General features: G+C 32.6%; 1 protein-coding gene across 1 annotated transcript; it reads right to left on the reverse strand.

Moving 5' to 3' along the window:
• Window positions 1–10,553: 10,553 nt before the first annotated feature.
• On the reverse strand, window positions 10,554–12,784 carry LOC25483614 (probable pectinesterase/pectinesterase inhibitor 7). The gene is made up of 2 exons (XM_013612309.3): window positions 11,737–12,784; window positions 10,554–11,400 (listed from the first exon to the last, which is right to left on the reverse strand). The coding sequence occupies exons 1-2, from the start codon at window positions 12,722–12,724 to the stop codon at window positions 10,709–10,711; spliced, it is 1,680 nt and encodes a 559-aa protein (XP_013467763.2). The 5' UTR covers window positions 12,725–12,784; the 3' UTR covers window positions 10,554–10,708.
• Window positions 12,785–14,122: the final 1,338 nt, after the last annotated feature.

Here is a 14,122-nt window from a genome sequence, read left to right on the forward strand (position 1 = left end):
ATAACAAAGACAAGTACTAGTTTTAGCTTTTACCAGTTTAATGAGGCATGAAAAATGATTGAAAACAATATGCAGTGGTGTGCACTCATAGGATAATTTTCATGTCTCTGCTTTCATTTATTGCATTTTATGACTTGTGATTTTGTTGCTGATGCTTTTCTTCTCGGCAAATGCAGGTTCATGATTCGATTGAAGTGCGAAAAGATGAGATTGGGGTTAGTTTTTAGATTTTCACCATGATTTGTGGATCTTCGTCTTTCCATTAAATCGAGTGTGTTTAGAGAACTTCTGTATAACTGTTCTGCTATATATTCTGATTTAGCTTTTACTAGCCTAATGAGGCATGAAACATGATTGAAAACTATATGCAGTGGTGTGCACTCATAAGATCATTTACATTTCTCTGCTTTCACTTATTGCATTTTGAGACTAGTGATTGTGTGACTGAAGTCTTTTTGCTGCAAATGCAGGTTCCTCATTTGCTTGAAGTGCAAAATGATGAGATGGAGGTTAATTTTTAGATTTCACCATGATTTGTGGATCTTCCTATTAAACTGGAATGTCTTTGGAGAACTTTTCTATAGTTGTTCTGCAATATCTCTTTTTAAATTCTAATCGGGACTCTTCTCCCAAATTGACAGGCAATCAAGAGGCTCGTGCTGGAGAAATAGTCGCTGTACATGATGTCATTAATGCGCCAGGTTATAATTTTCTCTTCTCTTAAAGCATATGCCATATTTCCTAGATTCTACATTGCTCATATTTTGTAAGATTGAGTTTTTCATGAATCGGTGGTTTAAGTTGTTTGGAAATGTGGTTATTTTTTTTTTTATTATTATTGGAGAGTAAATTTCCTTTGAGGGCTCGAAAATACTGAAAACTGCATCTGATAAACCTAAAAAGAAGAAAGGAGCCAAAACGGCTTAAAAAATGCTAAACATTGTCAAGTCTTTCTGCATGTTACTTCAGCAATGAATGTTTATATTGTCTTGCAACATCCATTATTGGTACTCTAGTTTTTGTGTGTTAAAAAACAAATACTCTAGTTCTATATCTCATTAAACAACACAATCCAATCTCATTGGGCATTCCTCTCCAACAAAATATGCTAGGTGAAACAATTCTTAATGTGACAGTCTATTTTTTTTTGTTCATTATTTAATCAGGCGATACTTTTACTGATGGGTCGGTGATAAGTACCGAGGCTTCTATTGATGTTTCTGAGTTGGTCTCAAGAGATTCTGGAGTGCAAGTAGGTAGTTTCTTTATATGACAAATTAACTTCCCTTCCTTGGCTTTAATGGCAATTTATATCGCCTAATTGTCTTGTTTTGTCTATTGCTTTTTAGGTTTCAAAAGTTTAGCAGACTTGAAGCTTCATTAGTTTTACTGCTCTTTTCGTTGGCTTCCTTGATAGACGGCAATTTTTGTTTTAAGTATATGATGAAATTGTGTATCTGCAACTACTTGGGAGTCTAGGAGTGTTTTATTTGGAGTTGTACATAATCTAAGATATGTCATTTTGAGATTCTGATTACAGTTACATCCATGTGATATTTTCTCTATAAACTCTATTATTATTTTTTCTTAGAATTGAAATGCTTTTGGCTGGACATGTAATTATTTCTTGCCAGTATGCAACACAAGTTATTGTGTTATATTTCATATTCTTTATTGAAGTTATGTTTCAATTCAGTTGTTTGCAAAAATATATGTTTCTAGTTTTCGTGATTAATAGTTTAATACATCACATATAGAAGAGTCGTGTTACAAATGCTTCCCTTTCTATCAACTTTGGTTTCTTGTCAACATCAAAGTATATAATATGCAAAAATATATGTCTATACTTATATTTAAATTTCTACATGCAACTTGATTAATCAATTAATTTCCTTTTTTGTTTCCAGACCTTCTATCTTAATTAATTTTTTCTTCTTCTTGTTCAATTTGTTCAGACAATTTAAGGTATTGAGGACAAGTTGAAATTTACTTACACAATGAGACATTCTTGAACATAACCGCTAGGACTCTCTTTTATTTATTTTTGTTAAAGTCAACAATGCAATATAATTTCATATTTTGTTAGACTAATATCATGTCACACTATATTTGGTCATAGATATATCCCAATAAGGTAACCACTTAATTTGATAATGGTCACTGTTTCTCTGTGCTTGTTTGATGTTCATCAATTATGACCGATTGAGGTTTATTAGCATCATTGACATCAATTTTGGGGACATTAATTGGTAGTCGTTGTCCTTGTTGAGAGATTTTTTGTGGGGACTCATATGATATCATAGCTTTTTGTTCTTTTGATTTGCCACATACAACGTATAGTCCTATAACTACCATCACTTCTCCAACAAAAAGCAAGTAAATTAATGTTTATTTAATTTACATCAGCATTGTTGGAGGAGTGGTGGTGGTTAAAGGAATATACATTGTTGGAGGTAAAATTCATGTCTGAAGTTTGAGGGAGCTGACTACTACTACTAGAAAGATAAAATAGAACTATTTCTACAATCACAACATAATTACATGTGGTCTCTTGGAGAAGATGCAAATTACATTCCATATGATGAAGATCGAAATATCAAAAAACAATAAGACTGGTCAAAAGAGGAAGGTAAACATGTTCTATTAAATTTTAAAGCTAAATTATTTCTAACAATGACTTTAAGCATGGAAGAATATGATAGAGTACAAGAATGCAAAAATGCCAAAAAAATTTGGGATACACTAAAAATACACCATGATGGTACCAATCATGTGAAAGAAACAAGGAATGACATTGGTGTTCGCAAATTCGAACTATTCGAAATGAAGGAAACCGAAACAATAGATGAGATGTATGGAAGGTTTACTATCATTATGAATGAGTTGCATTCTCTTGATTTTTTTTTTACTATTCATGAAAAGAGTAAGAAAAATTCTAAGGTGTCTTCCATAAGCTTTGAGACATATTGTAACTGCTATAACAGAAGCAAAAGATCTTACTAAACTCATATTAGAAAATCTAATTGGATTTCTAAAAGCTCATGAAGTTCTTCTACAAGAGGACAAATCCTCAACAAAACCAAAATGATTGCATTCAAAACAAATCAAGAAGAAGAAATAAATCTTGATAATCAGCAACAAGAGTTCAATGAAGAAGACAGTCAAGATCAAATTATTCTTCTTACTAGAAAACTTCAGAGAATGACACGAAGAAGAGATCATTACAAAAGCAACTTTCCAGTAAGAAAAGAAAGCGCAAAAATAGAAGTTGACCAAATTCAAGTTGTCTGTCATGGTTGCTACAAACTAGGACATTACAAATCTGAATGTCCATTAAACAAAAGAAAAAAACAACTACCAGTTAAATAAATCCTTCCTAACCATGTGGGATGAACCAGAAGAACCAACAAACGAAGATGAACAAACAAACCTATGCATAATTGCAAATTCAGATAATCAAGAGGTAAATCCATAACCTTGCTCATGTTGTGAAAAATCTAAACATCTTTTTGACAACATTTTTCATAACTCTCAAATTCTTGATCAAATCTGTGAAAAATTTAGAAATGAGAATATTGAACTTAAAAAGGAAAAAGAAAAATTGGAAATTCTTAAAACCTTTCAAAACTCTCGATCAAAGGAAACTAGATAAATCTAAAAAAGAAAAAAATGCCTTAAAGAAAAATGTTCATAAATTAGAAAATGACATTACAAATTTTGTGAAAGCCACTGAAACTTTTCAAAAAATCATGGTGTCACAAGTAAGTGTTTTTGATAAAACTTGCATCGGTTTTAAAACAAATCATAAACAAAAGATATATGAAAATTTCTTTATTCCCAAAAAAATCAAAAAGGTGGAAAGATATAAATGTACATATTGTGAAAAATATGGACATCTTAAGAAATTTCGTTTTAAAAAGAAAAAGGAACAAGCTTTTCAAAATAAAAGTTACACTTTCAAAACAAGATTCATTAAGTTTCATAAAGAGGGATCTTATAAAAATAACACTAACCACCAAGTGATGTACGAATTAGCGCAATTGTAAAATGGCAAGTGTACCAGTCGTTTTCATCAAGTAATAAAGTAATAAGTAGAGTATCTATCCACAGGGATTGTCCTTTCGTCTCAACAATTTTTGTTACTTATTTATGTAAGTTTGACGGTATAAAAGATAGATTTCAATTTTTATCTGTTTGCAACAGAGCGAATTTACTTGTTTTGGTTGTTGAAAAGAAAGCGACAGTTAGGATTCTTCGAATCTCCTCTGTATATTTGTTGTTGGATAATACATAATATAAATATCGCGTTTATTTATCTTTTGGTGACTATAAAAGTGATAAGGCCGTTGGGAGTTTCCTAAATAGGTAGGGCACCACCTGACCCAATGGGTTTTAGCCACTGGGTACCTAATTATGCCTTTTCCTCTGATGGCTAACTGCACCTGCTGATCGCACGGTGATATTACATGCGGGGTCTTGCTAATTCAAAGATAAATGAAACATAAACTTTATATTGGCTTTCCAGTGTTTCCCAAGGCAATGAAGGTCAAGGTTCCCTTAAGTATGCTCATCAATGAATCTTAGGACACTCATAGCACACTCTCTCCACGCTTACTTAGTAGTTCTACAAACGGGCAGCCCTAATCTACGTCTACCTTACTAAGGATTTCAAGATAAATGGTCTTACTAGGTTATAGCTTTAAGTCGGACAGCTAGGTGCTTGTTTCCCTAATTACTAACCAGTTCATTTCTAGCTTCGGTAATGCACCACACGACCCAATCGGTTCTAGCCACTTGGTACCTACATCTAAGGTCAACAATTCTTATAGCATCTTTGGCTAGTTAATAATCACTTACTTAGTAAACAGATAGTTATCAGTAAAAGAATATAAATATATATCAAGATATAAGCATCCAATTAGTCATAGCAATATTAGGTCCTATCACAACCTAAGTACCTAATCTAGGGTTGCACCTCTCACATAAATAAAACTACTTCCTAATAAAACTCTATAGTGGACAAAAGCATAAATAAAATAAATAAACGATAAATTAAATTAAAAAAATATCCTACAAAAATATACAAAGGTTCATCTTAGAACTCTAACATAAAAAGATTTAGTTACACATGGTAACTAAAAACAAATTACTAAAGATAAAAACATACCCTAGAAAATCAAGGAAAATATAGAAATTCTCCCGAAGCTCCAAAGTCGCCTTCCTCTTGAACTGCCACAATTCTAAACGAGAAATTCTGAATCAGGAAGGTTGGTATTTATAGAGAGAGTTTCTATCAGGGTTTGGGATAAAAGTGCGGGATTTACCCAAAATAATAACAGGAAAGGACAATTGTGCCCTGAGTTTTCAGGCGTTCGAGACACGTTGTTAGCGTGCCTAGCGCATGAGAGTATGGCAAAAGCCATGCCCTAGGCGCATGGATACCTACTCCATGTGTTAGGCGCATTCCTTGTCTGTAACGCCCCAAATTTTCATTCAAGACATTACTTAAATATTATTTATTCTTTTGAAAAATGAGGCTTTGTAGAAAAAATATAATTGTCTTCTTAATGGAATAAATATCAACTTTATAATACATTTAAAAATAATATTTAAATAACAATTACAACTAAATAAGAAATTAGTCTTCTTTTTCATTGAAAAACCAAATTTTGCCCCGTAAGCATTTCATCATACATCAAGCTTCATATTTCATCTTTGGTACCTACAACATTATATTAATGTAGGGGTCAATTTCCTTATCCAAATTGGTTGATACTCAAAGCACAAGAACAATGCCACAAAGTAGATAACATCAAAACTTCTCGATCAAAAGGAAATAAAAATAAACCCAAGTCATACATTGTAAGAAAAGAACTCAAATGCAACTATGCATAAGATGCATGCTCTTAATTACTACATGATCCGGATATAAACAAACCACATAGACTAAACAAGCCACAAAGGCCAACGAGCCACAAAAGCTAAACAAGCCACAAAGGCTAACGAGCCACAAAGGCTATGCATATGCCATGTCATGATGATTAATTTTCAAAATATATATTATAGCCACTTAGGCAAAAGCAAAATAGAACACAGCCACAAAGGCAACCACACAACTAAATCATAAATAAATTACATTTTTTCATTCTCAAACATCACAAAGCAAAAAAACATAATAAAAATTGATATCACCTTCTCATATATAAATTTCATAAATAAATCCAAACTTTAATAAATATATTTATCTTTTAATTATTATTATTATTATTTTTATCTTCTTTCAAACGACAAGAATTTCTACCACTATTTCGTAACAAGGTCCTAGCATTTAGTAAGAACGTATGGAGAAAAAACTCTTACCTGATGCCGCTTTTTCTTCCTAAGGACAAACTAGCTAAGCCTTAAAAGTCGCTACAAGCATTGGTGGTGTGAATATAATCGTAAGAGAGATCGAAGAAACAAGAGAATATGTTGATGATAAGGGCGTGAGGCATATGATTATTATGTGTTAGAAAATATGGGGCTTTGAGGAAGACAAAGGTCATGCATGTGAGACTTGTTCTCGGCAGTAGATTTAAGGTAGATAAATATCAATTTAGGAAATGAGAATTAAGGTAGAATCAATATAAATTAAATTAGTGCTTGCTGTATCAAGAGACATATGTAATATCCCACTAGTTAATATTGGAATTATATCAGACGAAGGTGTGTCAGAGAACAATATTCATGAATTCATTACGATGAGGAATGTTTTACGATGCAAAGTCAGTTAAGCACGGGTTAATCATCAGTGTCAGTATAAACACGATTAAGACGAAGGGCATTTTGGTATTTGCACCAAGGGGGTATATAAAGGTGTTTGGAGCCAAATCTTCATAAAACTCATGTTGGTTCTCTCTCTAGGTTTTGAGACTTGAGAATTTCTCTCCTCCTTCTCTCTAGAACCGCTCCCATCCTTCTTACGATGCATGCAATTGTGATTAAGCAATTGTGATTACGATGTTGGTTCATTACGATGCATGCAATTGTGATTAAGCAAGAATCATAGTAGCTTCATGAACAAGAAACAACCAGAAGAATGGATTGAAGCTTGGTTTGGTGAACTAAATATCATGGGTGCATCAAGGCCAAGAGCTAGGGTTTCTTGGTTAGAGTTTAAAGTTGGAATTGAAGTTTGAAGAATGTTGTAAATCATCAAGTGAGTTCTTATATAGTTAACCTATCTTTGGTTTGAGCAATTCTAGTAAGAATGTCATGGATTAGTATTAAGTGTAGAATGATACAATCTTAGCACCCCATGCCAATTATTGTTATGTTTATGTTAAAATTTCCATGCAAGATGATTTCTAATGCTTATATAAGTTTTTGGATGTATGTGGTGTATTGTAGAATCAAATTGGATGAGGTTTAGGTCAAAAATGCAAAATCTGCACTACAGACCTGAAGAAACTCGCTATTAGCGAGATATTTTTCTAATAGCAAAATTCTCCAGATGAAACTCACCATTGGCAAAATGGGTCTGACTTCCCCATTTATCCAATTGGCTTGTGGACTCCTATGGGGCTCTGTAGTGTCGTCCGATGCTTTTCTTGCAATGTTTTTCAAAGTTAAAACCCCTAAACATCATCGAATTAATGCACATTACATCAAACGATTCTTAAAATGAAAATCATGGACAATATCAACATATACATCAATAGTGGCACAAGAGAGTTTAAATACGTTTATTCGGGTAGCGATTAACTAAGAATGGGATAAATCTATATAGCATCGACGTAGATCGTCGAGAACAAGAAAGTTAGCAAGAACCCTAAGCAAGTTAAGTCGTGAATTGATAGGCATAGTCTCTTCACTATGAACAAGAATGATTAAGTAAGTAAGTACTAAAACAAGCTATCATATATGGTCAAGACCATAGAGTAAGATGTAGGTGTCGTGTCTTTCCGTTATCCACACCAAGAGGGATACGAGAGGTTCTCGCTAGGGGAACGAGATACGCTCCGTAAGGTAGGCCCGCACGTCACCGAGGGAGTCTGATGTACCTTAGCTAGATTTTCATCGGTCAAGTAAGGGATTGTACTCGGGGTTACTCCACTCGATGCACTCCGTAAAATGAACCAAGATAATGTTGTTTGTTACACGCTAACTTCTAACATAAGATGTATATGATATGATTACGATATGTTTCGAGATAAGAATAAGCTTACGCAATAGAACAAGTTATGAAGATACACTATCGACGATCTTAGTAATTCTCTGATCGTCCAGTTTAGGAACGTGTCATGAATGTCTTATGTTTAGGTCTGATGCGTTTATCGTATCTCGACATAACGGTCTTAGGTTCCCTTGACCGCCATGACATGTAGAGTAAGACAAGACTTATGAGTTATGATACGAAGAACCTACGACGGATCTAGTATGCACGACCGTCAAGGCAAGCAAGTCCACACACGTATAATCAATCGGCAGGTTGTATTGTAGACACGTGGTGACCCTAGGTTTTCCCCGAGGTCACCTATAGCCTGGGATTAGGTAGAACTCACTGAGACATTATGTCTCATCCCAATCCTTATTTGTTTTAGATCAGCAAGTTGGTTTAGCAGGATGTGGCTAGCTTATGGCCGAATGGATAATCAGCAAGGACTCGTTCGTACCCGCTGCAGGATGATCTCAAGGATTTAAGAGTGTTGTACTATGTTTGAATAGATAGTGTAGTATCATTGATTGTACGAACGCGTATTGTTGTATATAATCATTCATTCGAAGAGATATTGTTGTAAATTTTAATGTATCCAGTACTAAAGATAATGCACACGCTAAACTTTCTAGATACGTTTAGTGTGGGCATTACAAGACAAAACGCATGACAATTTAAAAGGGATTTGATTTGATTTTGTTCTTTAACTACAATTTGTGATCAGGAAAGAATATTAGACATAAATGTGAATAAAAGCAATATTTGAGTGAGTCCTAATACTCTCTAAATATATAAGTTGGCGTGGACATACTTTGGGAAGGTAAGGAGAAATGAAGATGAGGCTGTAAAAGAGAACAGAAACGTATGGAATTTAATTGTGATTGAAAATCATAGTAAATGAAATTATTGGTGAGAGCTAGTCAACCAACATGGAATTAATTTTGATTTAGTCTAAGCAATTGAATTGGTATGAATTCAATTAATCACTATGTATAGTTTCGTTGTCAAGGCAAGGCAAGGAAGAAATGTAACTACTAAAAATATGATAATAAAAATCTATCTATTTAACAAAAATATAGGATGCTATTTCCTTAGAAAATTTCATACCTCAGTTGCTGCATAAAGTAAAGTTTTATTTCTTTTGGTGGCCGAAAGTAAAGAATGTCAATTTTGTTTTTGGTGTTCAGAGGTGGTGGTCAAACATGTTAATCTATTTGAGCATCGACTAATTGTTTTTTGTAATTTTTGACCGACTACTTGTCAATTTTAGTGATTTTTTTAGTATGCCTTGTGTTAAAGAAACAATTTTGTCAATGTTGTTAGATTTCTAGCTTTTTCAAAACAAAAAAAAAAGTGTTATTAGATTTATTTTTGCTTGTTGAAAAAAAAATGAAATTTCAATACTAGTAAAGTTGGATAGAGTTTTAATTGTGAAATTTCTCTCAAATTATGTGAAATGATGAAGTGCATCTTAAGTCCATTGCTCCAACGATTTCTTAACTGTTAGAGAACAATACTATTCTCTTATAAACTTGAATCGTGAATCGAGAATCAGCTTCAATCCACATAAATTCTTCCAACCTCTTAAAAAACTAATTCAAAGAATAAGAAATGAGTGTGAGTGGTGTAGTTCATGATTCTTTTAGGGTGCGTTTGTTTAAGATTTTTTTAGAAAAAAATCTATTTTTTGTGTTAATAAAATCATTTTTGTCATTTTTAAGTGTTTATTTAGAATTTTTTGAAAAATCATTTTATCAAAAAAATCTATTTTGACTCTAAAATGAAAAGCTATTAGGATTAGTTTTTCTCAAAATCCATTTATTAAAAAACAAAGACGTAACACATGAACTAGTTAAAAATCATTTTGAAAAAAAATAATAATCACTTTGTTTGTGTAGTTGACAAACACAAATAACTTTAGATTTTTTTCAAAATTCTAAGAAAAAATCTCTAGATTATTTTAACACAGAATGAGAATCTATTTTTTTTAAAGCTAAATGAAACGCACCCATAATTGTATTGAAGATGAAAAGTGAGCTTGTGAATTTGTGTAGTGATTTCTTTAAATTATGTGTGTTAAATTATTTGAGATTGAGTCATCTAGTTTTTTTTTTTTAAGGATTGAGTCATCTAGTTAAATCTAGTTAAAAACAAAAGTAATTTTTCATAAAGATCGGATGATATGATCAATTGAATCATCTATTTCAATCTAACTGAATCATGTGGTTCAATCAATAAAACACTGGTTCAATCCATCACTAATGACCCACTACTCTTCCTAAATCTTTGAGTGCTTAAGATTTTAAAACATTGATAACCATATATACTTTAGAGAGAAAAAAGATATACACAAACATTAATTATTAATTAATTAGTTTAGAATAATCTTTACAATGAATTCTTATATTCCCTTGTGAAGCTACACATAATTTTATTTTATTTTTTTTGGTACAAGAAATGTATATAAAAATAGAAATTCAACAAATTGATATAGTAGGTGTTTGAATTTGACTATACCAATCCACTCATGTAAGGGACACCAGTTTGAGGAATCCAATCATCACCACTCACAAAGTTAGAGACCGTAAAATTTGCTGCATCAGTGGCACCAATAACATGATAACCAGGCCATGTTACTCTATTTGCAGTGCTTGAACCTGCTCCTCTATTATCATATTCTGCATAATATAAAGTGCTCAAAGCAAAATCACCATTCCATTCACGCCAACCAGAAGGGTTTATGAAACTATCCATAAAGGATTGCATATAAACTGTTCTTGAATATTCTTTCCATGGTCTCCCTAGGTATGTTTTAACAGTTGCAACGTTAGGAGCCAAATCATCTGCTGGTTTAATAGTTGCATTTTGTATAGAAATTCCAGTGTTTTGATTCGGGTCGGTTCGACCTTGAGCTGTTATAGGATTGAATTGTCCACTTAGAGGAAGACGGGGATAAATGTTACAATTTTGCAAAACAACTGCACCATTTCCGAATATGAAATCAACTGTTCCATAGATATCACATTCTCTATAAAATTGCCTCAAAGAATGTGTATATAGTGTATCTTGATACCCTTCAAAGCTGCAGCTGTAAAATGTGGACATGTCTGCTCCACTTCTTAGTGCAACTGCTTGATTTTTTGCTGCTCCAGCGGTGTTGCGAAATGTTATGTTAACTGCCACGAACCCTTGAGCAACCACAGCTGCAAACCCACATGAAGCATCATGTTAGTGAAATCGTTGACATATAAAGTATCTTCATGCATGCCATAAGTCATGACATAATATAGATTAACAATGTTTGTGTGATTAATTGCGGACTACAAAAATCCGATGTTAGAAACCAACCAAAATTATCAATCGTTATTCAAACCAATTTCGCGAAATAGATTACTAAATAATTTTGTGATTTGATGTCATTACGCTCTTGATTCAGCAAAAAAAAAAAAAAAATATTATGTTTTTGTGACTAAATGAATTGTGAATATGTAGCAATTTCTTATGGTGGTCTATTTAATATGTAAGTTAATTTTTCTTACCAAAGGTGGCTGAATTGAATGTTGTGAAACCATCAGCGACATTGCGATTGCCTGTGATAATTGTTTGATTGATTCCTTCTCCAATCATCATCAAGTATTTCTTCTTTTTGTCAATAGAGACATACTCTTCATACACACCTTCAGTGATAAAAATGAGGAAGTAACCATCACTTGCAACTGTGTTATTTGGTGCAGCAGCTATTGCATCATTGATAGTGGTGAAGTTTCCACTTCCATCTTGACTAACAACAACAATATCACTTACCAAAATACTATCTTCATCGGTTTGAAGTAGTTTTCTCCCATGGCGTCTAGCTGAATCATAAATAGCGCGTGCTTTATTTGACATCTTCAATGGTAAATTACCATTTTTGAAATTCAAATGTCTCCCTTTTTGTGGCCATGACGTTCTTATTTTATTCGCAGGCATCCAACCCTTCAAGAACAAGGCTAGGGTTACACTATGAAGCTTTATGTCATCGGAGAGAGATAATGACAAGTCATTTTTCACTCTTTGATCAGAAGTTGTAGTGTTTAGACCATCCAAACATGTTTGTTGGTTAGTCAAAACGGCGCTGAGGAAAGTCTCAAAATCTTCGGCTTGAGAAGTTGGAAGAACGTTACTAGATTGATTTGTTGTGCCATAAGTGTTTGATAAGTATTCAAAACTTAGGTTAGCAAGGTATTGACAATCTTCAAGAGCGCGAATTGTGGATTGAGACAAAGACGAACTCCCTTGAAGATATGAGTCCAATAAGTTCACAAACTTACGAGATTGGGATAAGGACTTTCGAATAGAAATGCGACCATAGTCATATATGTTTCCATTTTCACTACCAAGAACGGTTTTACAATAAATAGGGTTTATGGTACCCTTGCAAATGGTTTCAGGTGGAACATTATTTGCTACACACAATGATACAAAGAACAAGATTGAAAGTAGAAAGGAAACATACAATTTCATAAAGGTGAAGTTTTTGAAAGCCATTGGTATTTGAATGAATGGATGAAAGGGTTGTTATAGCTAGATGGATGAATATAAGATGCATGGCTTCTAGGGTTTATATAGTAGCTATGAAGATTTTTTGTTGCATTAATATAATATCATTAGTGAGAATGAAGAAAAGTCAACTATATTCTTAGTAGCTAGCTACAAGGAATTTGTCTTAATTTGTATCTTTGATGTTGATATTTTGGCTACCGTGAATGCATTCACCAATACCAACCTACTATTGTGAATATTTAATTTCATTAGAGATTTAGGATGAACTTAAACATTCATCAAGTTCAATGTAATGGTGTATGTATACAAATATTCCTTGGGATTTTGTTTACTTGTTTACATTTTGTACAAGGTTAGTTCGGTACACGACTTATGATCTTATATCCATAGAATATAAAATTATAGCTTAGTTGTCAACTGTGAGGTTGGTTCCCAGCAATCACAAGACACTAATATTCAAATGAAAATATTTTCGACAAGAGAACATAAACGTGGATGCCATATATTATTTCTCGAGGTTATGTTTGGTAAAACCGCAAATGTGATGTGTGTGATAGACCTTATTTTTTTTTAGTAGATAGACGAAATGATAAAATCATTATAAATAACACATATAAGTGGAGGGTTATAATTCGAACCCCAATCATGACGTCTGGTCTAATAATTTTAGCATTTTTGTCGGTTGAGTTAGGACTTGTGTGGACTGCATATTTCTAATTATAGTTATACTACAGATTTAAACGAATATCCTTGTGCTAAGTTTACTAAAATAACATAAGGGGGAAGCGGTTGATTATAATTCCATTTTGTATAGTATTAAGTATGGGAGTTCGCGGTCCGGTATGGGTCAATTTTGAGATAAAAAGTCAACCGATCCAAAATAAAAATCATGTGCTGTTCGGTTCGGTCTGGATAATTATTAAAAAAAATCAATCCAAATATATGCGGTTTAATTTGGATTGGTTTTTGGATATCCAAAGTTCAACATGTAATTTTTTTATTAATATTAACATTACACATACACAATAAAATAATAGGTTTGATACAAATATAACACAAATGTATTAAAAAAGTTAACATTACACAATGAAAATGGTTGATTATATTTTAAATATATGAAGTAGTAATAATATAGATTAATTTAATGCAATATATAAGAATAAATATCAACAAGCAATATATTAATGCATGCAATATAAAATACTAATAAAATAAGAAATAAGTTAGTTCAAAAAAAAAAAAATTACTTTTGTGGTTCGGTTCGGTTTGATTTGGTTTTGAAAAAGTGATCCGAAATCCGATCCAATCATAGCGGTTTTTCCAAAACAACATCCATACACAATCAATAATATTCGATTTTTTGCAGTTTTCAATTTTTTTAGA

This window comes from Medicago truncatula, chromosome 1, assembly GCF_003473485.1.
Source record: "Medicago truncatula cultivar Jemalong A17 chromosome 1, MtrunA17r5.0-ANR, whole genome shotgun sequence".
Lineage (NCBI taxonomy): Eukaryota > Viridiplantae > Streptophyta > Magnoliopsida > Fabales > Fabaceae > Medicago > Medicago truncatula.

Bases quoted from the DNA above. Each gene is read 5' to 3' on its own strand.
- LOC25483614 (XM_013612309.3), bottom strand. From the start codon at position 12,724: ATGGCTTTCAAAAACTTCACCTTTATGAAATTGTATGTTTCCTTTCTA. The intron at 11,401-11,736 runs GTAAGAAAAATT...GTGGGTTTGCAG, and splicing joins ATTCAATTCAGCCACCTTTG to CTGTGGTTGCTCAAGGGTTC.